This window comes from Lactuca saligna, chromosome 4 (genome assembly GCF_052625555.1).
Source record: "Lactuca saligna cultivar CGN05327 chromosome 4, ASM5262555v1, whole genome shotgun sequence".
Taxonomy (NCBI): domain Eukaryota; kingdom Viridiplantae; phylum Streptophyta; class Magnoliopsida; order Asterales; family Asteraceae; genus Lactuca; species Lactuca saligna.
In genome coordinates this window covers 137434459-137454253 of record NC_136420.1, presented here as the reverse complement: position 1 = coordinate 137454253, position 19795 = coordinate 137434459, and the positions used below count along the sequence as shown (strand labels likewise).

Sequence of the window (19795 nt, the reverse complement as noted above, 5' to 3'; positions counted from 1 at the left end):
CTACCAGCAAAAATCACAACTATTATACAATACAATATATTAATTTCCAATGTCCCCAACAAATTTAGTTGCCACTTTTAGTCCTTCACTTTTTGTCTTATTTTTACCTTTTTTTTTAATGACATATTAGATAGTTAGCTTGCTAGTAACTTTAAAATTAGAAACTCATTTCCGGTGTTTACTTACCTTTTGTTTTATTTTTACTTGGCAATTTTTTTTTTTTTTTTTTTTTTTTTTTTTTTTTTTTTTTTTTTAATCCTAATTCCATTTGGCAATTTAACCTCTGTTCTCTTTTTTTTTTTCTTTTTCTTTTTTTTCCTAATTTTATTTTTAACTTTGTAATATATCACTTGGAACGATTGTATTTTCTAACCTTTCATGTTTATCCTCATAATATATATACTTTGGTTTCAAATTCAAAAATTTCTAACTTTTATCAATACAATCCTCAAAATTCAATGTACAAAACCTATTTATTCACAATGCCCAACCGACAAATTACTAGTTTTTGAATTAAATACTAGATTTTTGGCTATATTTTAGCTTAAAAATTAAGCTAATTTTATCTTTTTCTTTAATTTTATGTCACTTTAGTTTATTTCTAAAATTTAAATACATGTTTACTAATGGGCCAGAATTTACAAGTCCAATTAATACGTTTTCAGTTTTTGGCCACGGGATGTTAACCGACCCGTGGTTGATAACTTGTTATACACTTGAGAGAAAAACTGTGCAGCAGAAGCAGGAAAACCGAGACGGCGGCCGGAGCGATCCCATCGCCGAGCCATACACAGGTTCTTGCGCAAAATTTTTATCATTCTCGATGGTGGGTTATGAACACCCTCCCTTTATTGGAATTCCGTTTAATTACTCTGATTTGCCCTAATATAATGAGATTTTATTCGATTTGTGTATCAAATTTGTTCTTTTAAAGTTTTGATCTAAATTGATCCGACTTTTAGAATTGTGAATGCACTACTGAGTTTTTCGATTTTTATAAAACGCGACAGTTTCGATACTTCGATGAATCTAATTCGCTCGTTTTCGAAGATGATTACATTCACTGATCGATTTTGAGAAAATTCTAGCGAAAACAAGTGTTGCTCTTGTTTATTCAAGGATCAATACATATAAAAGCTGTTGTTAAAGTGATCGTAGATGTATTGATGATGAACTAGCGCTCTTATATTTATATGAACAATGCACTTACGCTCATGTTTATGTAATTGATCTATGTTTTCTTATCTTAGGCTTTTTCCCGATTTGTCTACATTTGATCGAATAACTATTGTGCTGGTTTTACCCTGAACCACATCAATTAGCATTTAGGCTTCTTTGTAGTGTTTTGACATGCGTTTCATATATGTGAACATTCAGGTTGCCATAGGCTATCCAGATAGTTTAGTAAACAGAAAATGTTTATGAAAACCAGGTGGCTGATAATTGATAGGCAACTGAAGAGAAGCATCTCTAAAAAGCTTTTGAAGATCAACAGGAAGAAGAAAAAAACAGAACATTCATCTAGTTTAGGCAATCAAGTGGGACACAGTAAGAAGCCAAACATACAAAACAAGAAAGGTGTCCCAAGTTATACACCATTCACAACTAACAGAAAATCAAAGAGAAAACTTTCATCCATCTTTAAGAAAGTAATCAGTAGTAGAAAGAAACGAAAGATGGAAAAGTTTGATAAAGTAGATGAAGTAATTGAACCCATTGACCGAATCTCAGAACTGCCCGAACCCATCATCCATCACATCCTCTCTCTTCTCCACTGCCCGAGAGACGTTGCCCGAATCACTGCATTATCTAAGAAATGGAGGTCAATCTGGGCTTCATTTTTCTTCTTCAACTTTGACCAAAAGAGGTTTAAAACATCAGGAGGAGATCACACTGAGAAATTCATAACATTTGTTGACAACTCCTTAGCATCCAAACTTGATCCAATAGTCAGGATACATAAATTCAAGATTTCTTTATCTCAAATTAATCCCAAGTTGAAACTCTACACTAACAAATGGGTATATTCAGCTATAAAAAGAAATGTCAAAGAACTAGAGATTCATGTAGAAGAAAAGAAAAGAAAGCATTACATGTTACCAAATTTCATCCTCACTTCCTCTACACTAACTTCACTAAGGCTATCTGGTTGCAAGTTTGATAATGAGTTTATCATTAATCTACACAATTTAAAAGAACTTTCCATAAAAAACTCTCATGTAGATAAAAATGTGATCCCGAGTTTTATTCATGGATGCCCATTGGTTGAAGATCTAAGACTAGTACATTGTACAGGAATAGGTCATCTGGAGATATCAACTCCAGTTAAACTAACCAGGGTTGAGTTACACGAATGCCATGGGCTTGTGTTGATTAACCTTGAGGTTCCTAGTCTTACAAGCTTTTTATATATTGGGAAAAAGTCATGGTTTTGTGAAATAAACATAGGAGATTGTGAAAATTTGAAGTGTTTGACATTGAAGGATTCAAATCTTACAGATGAGGAGTTTCAACAAATGATTATAAAGTTCCATAATCTTGAAAAGATAGCTTTAAGAGAATGTGATTATCTTGAGAGAGTAACCATATTGAGTATGAAACTCAAGGAATTATCTGTGATTAGATGCAAAAATGTAGAGGAGGTTATTCTTGATGCACCAAATTTGTCTGTGTTAGAGTATTTTGGTGAGAGGATGCCATTTTCTTGCATGAGTGTTGGAGGTTTGTGTGAGGCTAAATTAAATCTACAAAATAAAAAAGACAAGTTTGTCCCTTTGAAGGAGTTGTTGATCTTTTTAATGAAGTTTAAGAGGAAGGGAGATTGGAAAATGGTTGTTAGCTCTAATAAGGTATTATTTTAATGTTTATTTTTTCATTTTCTTTTGTGAATGAATATTCATTTGGTTTTATGGGGTTTGAAGAATGTTACTATCCATGAAGAATTGAAGAACGTTCCATATCTGTCATCACATGATCTGAAGATAGAACTTATAAAGTCTCCTGTGAAGGTGAAGGGGTATATTGGTAATTTACTACGAATGTCTCGACCAAAGACTTTGTCATTGGTGTCATCTTCCAGTAGTGAGTTTTTGAAGGTAATTTTAGTTAAGCCTCTGGGAAATGATTTGATTTTCTACAATAAACAAAAACACATAAACATAAATAAAAAAAAGTCTATTTTATTTAAATTGTATTACTGGATTCTATTCCACTTGTTTTAACCATATTATTTAATTTTTTATTATAGTTTGTAAAGGAGAAGATAATGTCAAGAGAAAAGAATCCAAAATGCTGTACATATTACTCAAAGAAATGCTGGCTTCATTTCATTAAAGATGTCAAAATGGTGGTTTTTGAAGGAGATGAAACATCTCAAGAACTACAACAAACTACTTTCCAATTTACATGGAAATCATAAAAATTGTGTTATTTGGAAATACATTATGATGTAATTGAGTGTTTATTTAACACAATTAGTAATATTTATTTATATAAATCGTTTTTCTTTAGTTCAACATGCATCGTTCTTCACAAGTTTATTAATCCAACCAAGGTATATATGCAAAGGAAAAGCAAGAAGCCACTATCCTTTTTTATTCCACTAACTACGGCAGATGTTTTTTGTGTGGAATCTGAATTAGAATTGGAATCGGATTCGGATTTTGTTTGCTCTATAAATTGTCGTGCTAAGATTATTATTATTATTATTATTATTATTATTATTATATCTTTTCTTTACGTCAATTTCTTGGACTCACTCACCATGGTATGAAATCATTTTAAGTGTTAATATTTTTGAAAACATGTTTTAATCATATTTGAATACAACAGGATAAGAGTATACAATTAGGACCATGGGGAGGAAATGGAGGGTGTTCTTGGAATGATGGAGTCTATAGTGGTATTCGAGAAATTAGTATTGTATATGGAAGTTGCATTGATTCAATTTGTGTGACTTATGATAAGTTTGGGAAACCATTTTTGGGTGAAAAACATGGAGGAATGGGAGGAACTGAAGCTGCTAAGGTACATTTTGGCCCTTTGTTTATAGATGAAAGTAGAGGTAGTGTTTGGTATGTAGTAATAATGATAGAGTGAAATCGAAATATAAGTAGAGTGTAAAATAAAGACTAAACTGCACAAATGGTCCTTGTGGTTTTGCTCAAAATTATCACTTTGGTCCAAAAAAGTTTGCATTAGCACCACAGGTCGAAAATTTTCATTTTATTGCTAGTTTGGTCCAATTTGCTTTGAACTTTTTCATTATGACGATTTTGCTCTTATTTTTTTCTTTTTTAGTTTTTTTTATTTATTTAAATATATTTTTATTTAAAAGAAAAAAAAATTCTTTGCTATTTTACTTTAATAATTTTTTTATAAAGAAATAAATAAATAAAATATACAATCTCTCTCTCTCTCTCTCTCTCTCTCTCTCTCTCTCTCTCTCTCTCCACCCACCGTCTTCCCCATCCCTTTTCCATCTTTGCGTTTCACTGTTGTTGCCAAGAGATACCCTCAAAGAGCATCTCCATCTCCAACAAAAAATTAGGCAAGTCAGCTGCATCCTTAATCAGCCCTCATCATCACCATTCTCCACCTCCCTTCATTCAGGTAGCACCACCCCAAACACCCACTTTGATCGTTGCTACCCTCCCTTTGAACCTTGACAGCCGAAGACAAGAGAAAGGAGATCCAAATTTGAAGTTAGGGTTTCTTGGCGGCTAGGGTTTTTAGATGCGGCGTTTTGCAACTGGAAATCAAGGGGAGAGACTTGAGGTGAAGGGATGGGTGTTTAGTGGTAGGGATTGCTTTAACAGGCGGCTTCGACAAGGGTTAGATTGATGGTGGTTCGTCTTCGAGATCAATTTAGATGAAACTATATAGAAGAATGTGATTTTATCATCATTTTTTCTTCCATGTCTACGTCGTGGTTCAGAGAAGACAAACCGTCGGAGGTCAATCGAAATCCATCTCTCTACCTCGTTATATATGCTCCGAGATCTCAAGACGAAACGAGATCTGTTCGTGTATGTGTGTTTTCATGTTTGAAGGCAATATATCGATTTCTTTCCCTTAAATCTAGTTCAAATCTTCGATGGTGGTGGTGATATTTTATTTTTATAAAAATCGTAATTATAAAGATGTGTTTTGATTTCTGAAGTAGGTGTTCATGGATTTATGATTTCTAATATGGTGTTCATGGATTTCTAAAGTGGTGTTCATGGATTGTATTTTTTTTGAAAAGAAACGAAGTGGTGGAGAGAGAGAGAGAGAGAGAGAGAGAGAGAGAGAGAGAGAGAGAGAGAGAGAGAGAGAGAGAGAGAGAGAGAGAGAGAGAGAGAGAGAGAGAGAGTGAGTGAGTGAGAGAGATTTTGGCTTTTTAAATTTTTTTAAAATTTTCTTTTAATCAGAAAAATATTTAAATAAAAAAACTAAAAAAAAAAGCAAAAAGCAAGGGCAAAATCATCTTTATAAAAAAGTTCAAAGCAAATCGGACCAAACTCACAACAAAATGAAAATTTGGACCTTTGGTGCTATACCAAACATTTTTGGACCAAAGTGGCAAATTTCAGTTAACCATAGGGACCATTTGTGCAATTTTGTCTAAAATAAAACATTATTAATGCAAGAATGAAAATTGGCAAAACTTATTAAGTGATACTCAACATATATTTTAGAGGATATGAAATATGTTTTATGCAGCAATAAATTATGTTTGTTTTTCAAAATACATTCTTCATAAAATAAAATATTTTAAATTTTAAGCAATGTATCTTGTTTGATTAAATAACATATTTTTTTATTGTAAACAACGAACATATTTATATTATTCATTTCATTCATTCAATCTAAACAAATATGATAACATAATGTAACAATCAGTTTATAATGTCGTTTATTCTTTTCCATCGTAACAACAAACCATATCAGCTTACAAAATATTAATTATTATATTCAGATTAAGTTGCAATTCCCCGAAGAGATTTTAATTAGTGTTAGTGGACATTATTGCCCTGTGGTGTACGGAGGTGGCCCCGTGATTCGATCACTTACTTTTAAGAGCAACCAAAGAACATTTGGACCATTTGGGGTTGAAGAAGGGACACCCTTTAATTTTATAGCAAATGGAGGTCTTGTTGTAGGGTTTTATGGAAGAAGTGGATGGTTTTTGGATTCAATTGGGTTTTACTTATCAAGTCCTAAAGTGAGCCTCTTTCAAAGAGTCCAAACTATGTTTCAAGGGCTTAATGCTTTTACTATCAAAGACTCTGAACAAAAGAAAACTAAGGGCTCCAAAGGTTATACTTGGGGAATATGATTATTGTGCCATTTGTTAATTGTTATGTCTGTGTTTTGTTGTGTTTGTTTGATCCATTTTATAATTTCTTTTGTGGTTTGTATCTTTTTGTATGGTGTTGTAATATATATATTTTTAAAAGCTTACATATGATAAAATAAAAGTTCAATCTTTTGGTTATATGAGTAGATTTGGTCAAATTGTTGTTTTGTTTTTCTTTCATTTGGTTTTGTTTGCAGGTTTAGGGTTATTAGCTAAGACATCATTTGTTTGTTTGTTGGTTTAACATGCCATAGTATGATACATGCTTTGATTTCTCTTTGTAAGATATATTGACAAAATATGGAGTATTCAATTCAGAGATCCTCATAGAAGAAGGGAAACTACAAGAACTGATATTATGTCATTATCACCACTTTTCTTCACATTTCAATCACACAAGTGTTATGATATGCATGAAATACAATATACAATTTTGCATAGTAAAATATCCACAAGTTTTATAACCATTATTAGACCAAAGTTACCTTAAAACATTAAGTAACTAAGACTTAAGTATGCTTTTGCGTTTTCTAAATCATTCAAGGATATTAATTTCTCCTTTCAAAAGAACCCATAGAGTTAAAAACTCATAATTAAGCCATGAACCCCATTGGGAAAAATCCACATGTACTCACATTTTGTAGTTAGTGTCAACTAACAAATACATTTTCCTTCACTTGGTACTTCATAACCAATTTTCTACAATCCCTATACATACAATAGTTAATACTCATAAGAAATCATTTCTAGTAATAAGGGTCCAATTCAACCAATAATTTAGTTTGAGATTTCGTCTATCTCATACCTTTTTCATGTCATAACTTTGAACCATGACTCACTACTTGCAACATGTTAGAAATCATAAATAACATGTTAATGTGATTTTAATTTATAAAGATACTCGCTCACTTTCAATTATCTAGCAAATTATGAAGCTAGGGTTTTAGGTTAAAATCCACAATTCACATATCATATTCTACAAGCTTTAACCTTGATGTTCTATGGTAAAATATGTTTACTATACTCAATTCATCATCATAATTAAGACTTGTACTCATATACAAGACACATATTCCAAGGTTCATGAGTTTTCTTCCCTTTTACCCGTCAAACCTTAATTTTTTTACTTTATTTATAGATAACCTGCTTTCATGATCCAAAACACCATAATCTAGCAGTAATTCTAACATACAATCATGCATCTTCAATTAGAATTCAAGACCAAGTGTCATGGTCTGTATTTTCTATACATAGAAAAACACAGGTCGTGTTTTGTTCCAGATGTCCCAATTTAGGCGATGTAATTCCATTAGCTCATGCAATATTTTTCATCAATTGTAAACACTCATAACTCTTTAACACAAATTCATATTAGATTGATTCTTTTTTCTACGTTTCCTTATTATCTTGGTTGAATTCTAAAATAAAGAACCAATCTATTTGATGGATAGAATTCTGAAATACATAGCCTCAAAAATAGGATAGGATATTGGGTATCGATATTGTCAAACACTAGTAAAACTTTATTTTCAAAATGTCATGAACTTTTCATTTTAAATTTAAAGGACTTGATTCTGTTTAGTTATCTCCTTTATTATCTCAAATACACATTTCAACTTTTATATCATATTTATTATTTACTTATACTCGGTTCCTGTAACCCTAAACATGGCTACTTATCAATTTTGGAACTTATATGTTTCACCAATTTCTCTAACATATTCATCGTGATTCTTACTGTATGCATTATAAACTTATACACTTCTATTAAGAACTGCATAAACAATATGGTCCAACATATATTCATTAACTGGAAATCATAATCCTTTTTTCCATAATGAATATGTACAAACACTTTTTATGTAGTTGTCATATCCTTGTTTTACTTCCATCTTAATACATAATGTATTTTATATTCCAACCCAATATACTTAATTCTCAAACATAAAAAAGTCTAACTCTTGTCATTTATAAATATCAATTCTTACACTATTCCATTTCTTACATTATGAAAGTCTTGTGCCAAACATAATTAACATTTTAGAATATTACATCACAACTAGAAAAAGGGTATTATGCATTACTAAGGTTGAGGCTTATAGTTTAATGATTGACAAGACAATGTAATTATGTTTCTATTAGTTTCCATATTGATTTGATTAAGTTTTGCATTAAGGACTTAATTTTTGTACTATCCCATTTTTCTAGTAGCTTCAAAATCATCCCTTGGATTTTAATTAGATCATTTTGGCACTTGATTTAGAAGGAAGTGGCAAAAGGAGGCCCTAGTGGAAAAATGGTAAGTTTGGAAAATTAAGTAGTACGCTGGGTGTATGTGTGCCAGGATGGAACCCTAACTTTTAGCGTTTGTAGAGTATTTAAGCACCTTATGAACCATACCCTCTCATCTCTTTTAGCCTCTACACCACCCTTATCCGTCTTGAGAGAACCCTAGCCTCCTAGTGATCATTCTTGAGCTTATAAGTGTGTTTTTGGTGCCTTCAAGAAGGAGCTTGTGCATCAAGGAGCCAAGGAGGGAAGATTGGCTTGTAGATCTTGGTTCATCATCTGTTGTGGGAGCTCCAGAAGGTAAAAAGCTTGGAACTTTATACTTGTATGAGATAGATGTAGTCATTTTAACTTTATGGAAGCATTCTTGTCCCAAAAGTCCCAAAATGGTGCATGTTATGATTTGGACGAAAAGAAATATCCTTTCAGACCTTACAAGAGGTCCTAAGTGATAAAAATGAGGTCCCATTAGCTAAAATATGTCCCATGCATGGAAAAAGGTCTAAATGGATTAATACCATGTATTAAGAGATTTATGGACGTCCAAAGTGATAAAGTTCATGACTTTATGGGTCCTAGGCATGTTAGGTCACTGGATCTGAAGTGTGGGCTTAAGTGCTTAAGCTATTAAGCACTTAATAAGGTTTTGGCAAACCGTCGAGTATGCCCAACATAAATCCAGTACGCCCAGCGTACTGGGTCAACCACCCTGATGGTGGTCAACATCTGGAGGAGTACGCCCCGCGTACCAGAGGAGTACGCCCTGCATACGTCCTCTGTTGGGTCTTTGACAAATGGGCTTCGAGTTTTGGATTATTTATGGACTAACTGGATTTGGGCCTTTGCTGGACTTTATGAATAAGATATTTTGGGCCAAGTAGTGATAAGGGATCATGGGATTAGGCCCAATTAGGAAGTTGGGCACAATTTAGTAAATTGGGCCAGCAATGGGCTTCGTAAATGGACTTTCAAGTTAAGGACTTGGTATTGGGCTTTAGCCCAATAAAGAGAGTGTACTTCATGAGTTGTGTGGACCCTTAGTCAAGATTGTTATGTTGTGTAATGACTTGGTATTTATTTTCTAGATAGTTCAGGATCTTTGGTGAGGCTGCGATGGAGTTCGATTCTTCAGTTTGGATCGGCTTTGCGAGGTGAGTTATCCTCACTATACTCAAGGGCCTAAGGCACCAAGGTCGGCCCTTTGATTTGTTATTTAGGAGTGTTACTGTTGTGATATGTTAGCTCAGTATCTTGGTAGATAGGATGGTTATATGCTAGTATGATATGTTAGATTGGTATCTTGGTAGATAGGATGGTTATATGCTAGTATGATCTGTTAGCTTGGTATCCTGGTAGATAGGATGGTTACATGTTAGTATGATATGTTAGATCGGTATCCTGGTAGATCGGATGTGGTTATGATTAGTGACCTATAGTTTGGTCTGACTGTCTGTATGCTGGTAAGAGATTACCTGTTATATGTGCACATGATTGATTGGTAGTTGAGGGTATTCCATCCGAGGATGATAGGACCCTATTATGTTGTCTTTTTAGACTGTTATATGATTATATGAAATAGGTGCACATGTTTGATTGGTTATGTTGGCAGCCTGGGGTATTCCATCCTAATGGATGATTGGACCCATAGTATATGTTATATATATATATATATATATATATATATATATATATATATATATATATATATATATATATATAGTATGTTGGCATTCCAACCCAATGGTTGAGGGCCTAGGGTATTCCAACCCAAAGGTTGATTGGACCCATAGTATGTTGGCATTTCAACCTGATGGTTGAGGGCTTGGGGTATTCCATCCCGATGGATGATTGGACCCATAGTATCTGTTATATATGTATTGTATGTGGGCATTCCAACCCGATGATGTGACAATCGTCAATCTTGAGTCAAGTCAAGTCATCAAGTCAAGCCGGTCAACTCTATTAAACCTTGTGTATTAGGGTTAGTGTTATGTTCGTATTGTATAACTTGCTATGTTAATGGGAAAACATCACAGGAGAAAAGTTTGTGTTAAAAATTTCCTAAGCCTTCGTACTAATCAAGAACATATGAGTTTTTGATTCGCAATTGGATTGATGATTGAGGGATGATTCGTGAAGAAAAACGCGAAGTCAAGGACTATGAAATTGTTGTTTGCAAGAATTTAAAAACTCGATTGTGGAGTTGTTGATGCTCATTTTGCGAAAGTAAAACAATCGAGTGTTCGCATCTATGAATCAATTTGAAGTCAATTGGGTTAATATTCGCATATGGGTTCAACATATAAATTTTTGATTTCGCAAGTTTAGAGTTCAAGAACTAAACTGTGTTCGCATCTGGAATGAAAAATTTTGTGAATCGCATTTGATTAATTAGGTTAAAATGCGAAGGTGATTAATGCGAAGGGATGCGAAGGGTGTAAGAATGAAGATGCGAAGTATTTCACAGTAGAATGCGAATTGGGGAAGAAAACAGAAGATTTCAAATATTGTCCCTGGAGTTTCGCATTTTTGGAAATAAATACTCAACTTCGCAAATGGGGGTCATAAAATGATGAAATTGCAGAATTTAATGCGAAGGGATGCGAAGGGTGTAAGAATGAAGATGCGAAGTATTTCACAGTAGAATGCGAATTGGGGAAGAAAACAGAAGATTTCAAATATTGTCCCTGGAGTTTCACATTTTTGGAAATAAATACTCAACTTCGCAAATGGGGGTCATAAAATGATGAAATTGCAGAATTTTTAAAGAGATACACACACATAGACAACCACACATATATTTAGAAAATTAAACTAAAAGATGATAAATTACAGATTATAGCATTGTTCTTTGAGAATAAATTACTAAAAATGGGATTTAGACAATTATAAGACATTGTTCTTGACTTTTGAGTCCAAAGACGTATGATCCGAACTTTAATTGTGAAATCGTCCTTGATTGAGTCAATTTCCTTTATAGGAGTAATATATTCCATTGTGCCTTGCAAGTTAAAAAAAAATAAAAAAAATCAAAGTCACAAGCAACCACCCCACACCCACTCTATGACCAGCCATACCTCCCCACCTTACCTATGTCACTTCAATGTTCCCTTACACTCAAATTTCACTCACTCCCACGTTTTTGAGCTGGAACAATCAACCACACTCCTCATTTTCTCTCATTTCTCTCATTCCACTAAGTAACAAACATCACTTTTTCTCTCAAACTCTTCTACACAAATTTTCGAGATCCAAGGCTGGATTCAAGTGTTCTTCCACACTTAATTCTCGAAAACCTTCAAGGCATCTCCAAGTGTTCTTGAATTAAACACTTCCATTCTTCAACAATCATCTACTGAAATCACTCAAGGTGAGTTCATACCCCTACATTTTCATGATTTCTCAAGTTTTCAGGGGGTGAATACAAGTTAAAACACTAAGAACCTATCAAAAGTTTTCTAACAGCCTTCATCAGAAAAGTTCAACTCCATTCACGGACTGTTTTGGGCATCTTACACATTTTTGTTTTCAAAACTGTACAAGGTGCAAATAGTTCAAGTTTTTAGCTTTAAAATGGCTACTTGCACATCTCCATACGATTTTTCTACAATTTATGGCGATTTTTACAAAACGGCCTATCATTTCAAACAACAATCCGGACCAGTCTGTGATTTTGGACTTTTTCACCCAAGTTAGAGGTCATTATAAATTGAGATAAAATTTATGAGCAAACTAGACACATTTTGTGAACTCTCAGAATTTACGGATCTAGTTTTCGACTTCGTATGATTTTTCTATGATTTTTCCAAATACAGGGCAGAATGGCTAAAGTTAGCCAACAGCATGTAAATATCATAACACTTTGTATTATGTTGAGCAAAGTGTATAATCATAAGTTCTAATATTTGAATGTGTTTCCGTGTTAGTTTATCATTATGAACTGGAATTAAGACATTCATATTAAATATTAAATATTATTCATTCATTTTGGAACACGTATTATTAGACTATAAAATGTATAGTTTGATAAATTCACCATACTAATACATTTCCATAAAAGAATTCATACATATTACATACATTTTAGATAAACTATAATAGGTATAGTTTATGATACATCACTCAACGCACTCGTACAAAAGGGGTACAAATACAAAGTACCGGGTCTCTATACAAAAAGGGGTACAAATACAAAGTACCGGGTCTCTATACAAAAAGGGGTACAAATACAAAGTACCGGGTCTCTATACAAAAAGGGGTACAAATACAAAGTACCGGGTCTCTATACAAAAAGGGGTACAAATACAAAGTACCGGGTCTCTATACAAAAAGGGGTACAAATACAAAGTACCGGGTCTCTATACAAAAAGGGGTACAAATACAAAGTGCCGGGTCTCTATACAAAGCTATTATGATATTAAAACTACACATCCTCTAAAATTGTTAGACTTCAACTATAGTCGCTGAGCGTATATGTTGAGTCATATAAGAATTTAGTCTTGATTGGCCTAGAATTGGTGGTGCCCGCCTCATCTCCTGTTCCTCGTTGGGTTGTGGACCTAGGGCAGACCCACTATATTCAACGTTTTATCTAAGTTAAGCCTTATATAACTTTATATGTTGGACGATTATAGAGGAACTCTACGGATTACTCTAGGGTTCATTACAGCATCATGTAGGATTATTTCTATTCATACTTAACTAAGAAAATATTGGATTTTCTGGAAATCAAACTAAATCGATTTTACAAGGAAAAACGGTTTCTACTTCAAACAAAACTCTTATGAACTCACCAACCTTTGTGTTGACACTCTTTAAAACTACTTGTATTCTCAGGAAATCAGTGAAACAGGAAAACTTCATCGCTTTGAGGATGGGACGCTAAACCGTCAACAATTTATTTTGTCATCATAATGTAATTGCTTTTGAAACATGTAAACATATACTTTGGTGTAACTTTTGCAATTATATTTATGGTGGTTGTTTTTACTTTGAGCACTATTATACACGTTGTTGTGATACTGTACATGAAGTCCTCCACCCCCAGACGTTTCCGCCATCCTTGGTTTGGGGGGTGTGACAGATTGGTATCAGAGCATTGTTTATAGTGAACTAAGTATATCGAACCACATAAGATATACAAACTATAAATGCATTGGGACTAAGGTCTCTGATTTTAAGATTTCAAAACCACTATACCTTTAAGAATAAATAACTCTTGTTAAAAGTATACATGCATGCATACATACTAAGGTCAGCATTATTTTTAGGACAAAACAAAAGTAACGATTGTTGGATATCACAGGTAAGCCTGGGGATGTATGATCAGTCTTGGGAATAGCATAGCCTGATCAACTATGCTGGTCCGAGGAGTGATTAGCATATGCCCAAGAATGGTTGTGATGTGGCAACAAGTCTAAAAACTTACCAACACTACCACAATGGAATACCATAGGGGTATTTTGGCATTATTAAAATTTCATCTGCGAGAACTAAATAGATCTTTATCAATAGGTCAATAGTTGCTTAGTGGATACATTAAAATTTTATGTATCCAGGACGTCATAGACTTAGAATCTGTGGATCTTTGCTCTACTTCCTGTTCTCGTTGGATTGGGGATTTAGAGTTAGGGTCGCTTATTCGAAGGTCTATCCTGTCCCGAATACATATAATTAGTATGCACTAAACAATTTGTTGAAGTACCTGATAAAGATCATCGTATAATTAGCCAATTAGTACTTTTGCTTAATTATTTCTTATATCCCCATTTCTCGCGAAGATATCATGGCTGGAGTTCCATCCACACGATGACCCGTACTACCCTAACCACGATAATACCAAATGGCTCGGAGAGGAGCCAGAGAATGATTACCCAACCCCTGTAGATGGTCACCAAGCTGAAGGCTATGCTGATGGTTCAGACCCCGACCCTGAAGTGGAGAACTTAACCCCGATGACTCTTGTTCCGAATCCCAACCCTTGACCGGCTTTCAAGGCCCGACGCCTCCTTGGGTAGAGTGCTTGGAAACCTGGAGCAAAGAACAAAACCAACATATGTCGTTTAATAGAGAACGAAGCTTCTACAACATAAACGAAGGAAACTCAGCAGATAATTTTTTTTTTTCCGATCCTAGTCTATAGAGTTGCCCGAAACGAGATTCAGGGTAGAACAACTCTCCATAGTATCGCAGAGGTTGATGCAAATACAAGAATACATACGATCCGCACCAATCGCCTTGAGCACACTCGCGAAAAATCTAAGAGAGACCACAAAACCCACTAACTCGTGAAGTTCATTAATATGGACTTCCTTTATGAATTATATATAAGGAATTCTTAAATCGAAGAATAACGCAGGAAAAATCAAATTCTATAACAACTGACTTGTCTTTACTAGTAGGAACTTACCATCTGATCAGTTTTCCTTTTTGCAAACTCATGACAGAACGATGCCACCAAGGAAAAGACCCAGACCTTCGGGCAGCACAACGCCACCACCTCCGACGCCACCTCCCCAGTTTGATCCTGAAATGTTCCAAGCTGCAGTGACAGCAGCCGTGGTAGCTGCAATGTCACAAATTGGCACAAATAGCAATGGTGGTGCTGGATCTGGAGCCACAAACCCTAACCACGGGGATAGTGCAGGACGCACAAGGGAATGCACTTACAAGGACTTCACAAATGGCAAACCCGATTCCTTTGATGGAAGAGGGGGTGTCCTCGCACTAATTCAATGGTTCGAAAGGACCGAAGCAATCTTTGAGATTTGTGCTTGCCCCGAAGCGAGCAAAGTCAAGTACGCGACATTCACCTTCATCGGAAGAGCTCTCACTTGGTGGAACGACAAAGTTAAGTCGCTTACGCTTGCAGTGGCTAACTCGTTAAGTTGGGAGGACTTAAAGAAGATGATGTTGAAGGAATATTGCCCAAGAGGTGAAGTGCAAAAGCTGGAGCAAGAACTATGGAATCTCCGAATGGCAGGCTCCGACCTTACAACTTACACCAACCGATTCTGTGATCTAGCACTCCTTTGTCCCGCTATGGTCACCCCGGAAGACAAAAAGTTGGAGCGTTACCTCTGGGGATTGTCCCCCGAAATTCAAGATAGCGTGCTCGCCTCAAGACCAACTACCTTCGACAGCGCTAAGGAGTTAGCACAACAACTCATTGACCATCATGCCCACCATGACACTATGACAACCACCCTTACCCAAGCAAGAGGAGGGAACAACGAAAGAAAGTTTTGGGACAACAAGAAGGACCAATCAACCCAAGGCCTCGCTAGGAAGCAACAGATCCTTGCTGTTCATGCTGCCACAACCCTCACCACACCAACTCCCATGAAACCATACGCTGGAACACTTCCAAAATGCAACAAGTGTAACTTCCATCACACTGGGGCTTGCCGAAAGATGCATTGCAAAAACTGCGACAGAGAGGGGCACACTGCTCGTTTCTGTAAGGCACCAGCACGACCTATCAACCAGGTACCCGGCTCTAGAGTAAGCCCAACCTGTTACGAGTGTGGAGAAACAGGACACTTTAAAAGGGAATGCCCAAGGACAAGAGATGCTGGTGGTGGTGGGAGGGTGTTTGCAATCACCGAGGGAGAAACCACTCCGGAACTGCCCGCAAATATCAGTACGTGTTTCTAACATCGACATTTAAATCCCGAAATTCTTTATTAAATCCCGAAATTCTTTATATGATAAATCTAGCATCGATTAAAGCATGCATAGTAGTAATCATGTGACATCGGGCGAGTTATTCCTCGCCATAATCAAATTCTTGTACTACGAAAAGTCATCCCCATCTTTCCTCTAAATTCCTGGATCCCCATTCGAAGTGCAAATTTCGGGACGAAATTCCCTCTAACGGGGGGAAGATGTGACAATCGTCAATCTTGAGTCAAGTCAAGTCATCAAGTCAAGCCGGTCAACTCTATTAAACCTTGTGTATTAGGGTTAGTGTTATGTTCGTATTGTATAACTTGCTATGTTAATGGGAAAACATCACAGGAGAAAAGTTTGTGTTAAAAATTTCCTAAGCCTTCGTACTAATCAAGAACATATGAGTTTTTGATTCGCAATTGGATTGATGATTGAGGGATGATTCGTGAAGAAAAACGCGAAGTCAAGGACTATGAAATTGTTGTTTGCAAGAATTTAAAAACTCGATTGTGGAGTTGTTGATGCTCATTTTGCGAAAGTAAAACAATCGAGTGTTCGCATCTATGAATCAATTTGAAGTCAATTGGGTTAATATTCGCATATGGGTTCAACATATAAATTTTTGATTTCGCAAGTTTAGAGTTCAAGAACTAAACTGTGTTCGCATCTGGAATGAAAAATTTTGTGAATCGCATTTGATTAATTAGGTTAAAATGCGAAGGTGATTAATGCGAAGGGATGCGAAGGGTGTAAGAATGAAGATGCGAAGTATTTCACAGTAGAATGCGAATTGGGGAAGAAAACAGAAGATTTCAAATATTGTCCCTGGAGTTTCGCATTTTTGGAAATAAATACTCAACTTCGCAAATGGGGGTCATAAAATGATGAAATTGCAGAATTTAATGCGAAGGGATGCGAAGGGTGTAAGAATGAAGATGCGAAGTATTTCACAGTAGAATGCGAATTGGGGAAGAAAACAGAAGATTTCAAATATTGTCCCAGGAGTTTCGCATTTTTGGAAATAAATACTCAACTTCGCAAATGGGGGTCATAAAATGATGAAATTGCAGAATTTTTAAAGAGATACACACACATAGACAACCACACATATATTTAGAAAATTAAACTAAAAGATGATAAATTACAGATTATAGCATTGTTCTTTGAGAATAAATTACTAAAAATGGGATTTAGACAATTATAAGACATTGTTCTTGACTTTTGAGTCCAAAGACGTATGATCCGAACTTTAATTGTGAAATCGTCCTTGATTGAGTCAATTTCCTTTATAGGAGTAATATATTCCATTGTGCCTTGCAAGTTAAAAAAAAAAAAAAAAATCAAAGTCACAAGCAACCACCCCACACCCACTCTATGACCAGCCATACCTCCCCACCTTACCTATGTCACTTCAATGTTCCCTTACACTCAAATTTCACTCACTCCCACGTTTTTGAGCTGGAACAATCAACCACACTCCTCATTTTCTCTCATTTCTCTCATTCCACTAAGTAACAAACATCACTTTTTCTCTCAAACTCTTCTACACAAATTTTCGAGATCCAAGGCTGGATTCAAGTGTTCTTCCACACTTAATTCTCGAAAACCTTCAAGGCATCTCCAAGTGTTCTTGAATTAAACACTTCCATTCTTCAACAATCATCTACTGAAATCACTCAAGGTGAGTTCATACCCCTACATTTTCATGATTTCTCAAGTTTTCAGGGGGTGAATACAAGTTAAAACACTAAGAACCTATCAAAAGTTTTCTAACAGCCTTCATCAGAAAAGTTCAACTCCATTCACGGACTGTTTTGGGCATCTTACACATTTTTGTTTTCAAAACTGTACAAGGTGCAAATAGTTCAAGTTTTTAGCTTTAAAATGGCTACTTGCACATCTCCATACGATTTTTCTACAATTTATGGCGATTTTTACAAAACGGCCTATCATTTCAAACAACAATCCGGACCAGTCTGTGATTTTGGACTTTTTCACCCAAGTTAGAGGTCATTATAAATTGAGATAAAATTTATGAGCAAACTAGACACATTTTGTGAACTCTCAGAATTTACGGATCTAGTTTTCGACTTCGTATGATTTTTCTATGATTTTTCCAAATACAGGGCAGAATGGCTAAAGTTAGCCAACAGCATGTAAATATCATAACACTTTGTATTATGTTGAGCAAAGTGTATAATCATAAGTTCTAATATTTGAATGTGTTTCCGTGTTAGTTTATCATTATGAACTGGAATTAAGACATTCATATTAAATATTAAATATTATTCATTCATTTTGGAACACGTATTATTAGACTATAAAATGTATAGTTTGATAAATTCACAATACTAATACATTTCCATAAAAGAATTCATACATATTACATACATTTTAGATAAACTATAATAGGTATAGTTTATGATACATCACTCAACGCACTCGTACAAAAGGGGTACAAATACAAAGTACCGGGTCTCTATACAAAAAGGGGTACAAATACAAAGTACCGGGTCTCTATACAAAAAGGGGTACAAATACAAAGTACCGGGTCTCTATACAAAAAGGGGTACAAATACAAAGTACCGGGTCTCTATACAAAAAGGGGTACAAATACAAAGTACCGGGTCTCTATACAAAAAGGGGTACAAATACAAAGTACCGGGTCTCTATACAAAAAGGGGTACAAATACAAAGTGCCGGGTCTCTATACAAAGCTATTATGATATTAAAACTACACATCCTCTAAAATTGTTAGACTTCAACTATAGTCGCTGAGCGTATATGTTGAGTCATATAAGAATTTAGTCTTGATTGGCCTAGAATTGGTGGTGCCCGCCTCATCTCCTGTTCCTCGTTGGGTTGTGGACCTAGGGCAGACCCACTATATTCAACGTTTTATCTAAGTTAAGCCTTATATAACTTTATATGTTGGACGATTATAGAGGAACTCTACGGATTACTCTAGGGTTCATTACAGCATCATGTAGGATTATTTCTATTCATACTTAACTAAGAAAATATTGGATTTTCTGGAAATCAAACTAAATCGATTTTACAAGGAAAAACGGTTTCTACTTCAAACAAAACTCTTATGAACTCACCAACCTTTGTGTTGACACTCTTTAAAACTACTTGTATTCTCAGGAAATCAGTGAAACAGGAAAACTTCATCGCTTTGAGGATGGGACGCTAAACCGTCAACAATTTATTTTGTCATCATAATGTAATTGCTTTTGAAACATGTAAACATATACTTTGGTGTAACTTTTGCAATTATATTTATGGTGGTTGTTTTTACTTTGAGCACTATTATACACGTTGTTGTGATACTGTACATGAAGTCCTCCACCCCCAGACGTTTCCGCCATCCTTGGTTTGGGGGGTGTGACAGATTGGTATCAGAGCATTGTTTATAGTGAACTAAGTATATCGAACCACATAAGATATACAAACTATAAATGCATTGGGACTAAGGTCTCTGATTTTAAGATT

The 19795-nt window shown here is 35.1% G+C and overlaps 2 protein-coding genes across 2 annotated transcripts; both read left to right on the top strand.

Moving 5' to 3' along the window:
• Positions 1-721: 721 nt before the first annotated feature.
• LOC145042872 (putative F-box/LRR-repeat protein At5g02700) lies at positions 722-3509 on the top strand. The gene is made up of 4 exons (XM_078991381.1): positions 722-794; positions 1433-2849; positions 2922-3095; positions 3248-3509. Exons 2-4 carry the CDS (start codon positions 1677-1679, stop codon positions 3416-3418), a joined length of 1518 nt encoding a protein of 505 aa, XP_078847507.1. The 5' UTR covers positions 722-794; positions 1433-1676; the 3' UTR covers positions 3419-3509.
• A 211-nt stretch (positions 3510-3720) lies between these two features.
• LOC145042871 (jacalin-related lectin 19-like) lies at positions 3721-6472 on the top strand. Its single transcript, XM_078991380.1, has 3 exons — positions 3721-3766; positions 3832-4026; positions 5960-6472. Exons 1-3 carry the CDS (start codon positions 3764-3766, stop codon positions 6317-6319), a joined length of 558 nt encoding a protein of 185 aa, XP_078847506.1. The 5' UTR covers positions 3721-3763; the 3' UTR covers positions 6320-6472.
• Positions 6473-19795: the final 13323 nt, after the last annotated feature.

Bases quoted from the DNA above. Each gene is read 5' to 3' on its own strand.
- LOC145042871 (XM_078991380.1), top strand. The intron at 4,027-5,959 runs GTACATTTTGGC...TATTATATTCAG, and splicing joins GAGGAACTGAAGCTGCTAAG to ATTAAGTTGCAATTCCCCGA.
- LOC145042872 (XM_078991381.1), top strand. From the start codon at position 1,677: ATGGAAAAGTTTGATAAAGTAGATGAAGTAATTGAACCCATTGACCGA. The intron at 2,850-2,921 runs GTATTATTTTAA...TGGGGTTTGAAG, and splicing joins TGGTTGTTAGCTCTAATAAG to AATGTTACTATCCATGAAGA. The intron at 3,096-3,247 runs GTAATTTTAGTT...TTTTTATTATAG, and splicing joins CCAGTAGTGAGTTTTTGAAG to TTTGTAAAGGAGAAGATAAT.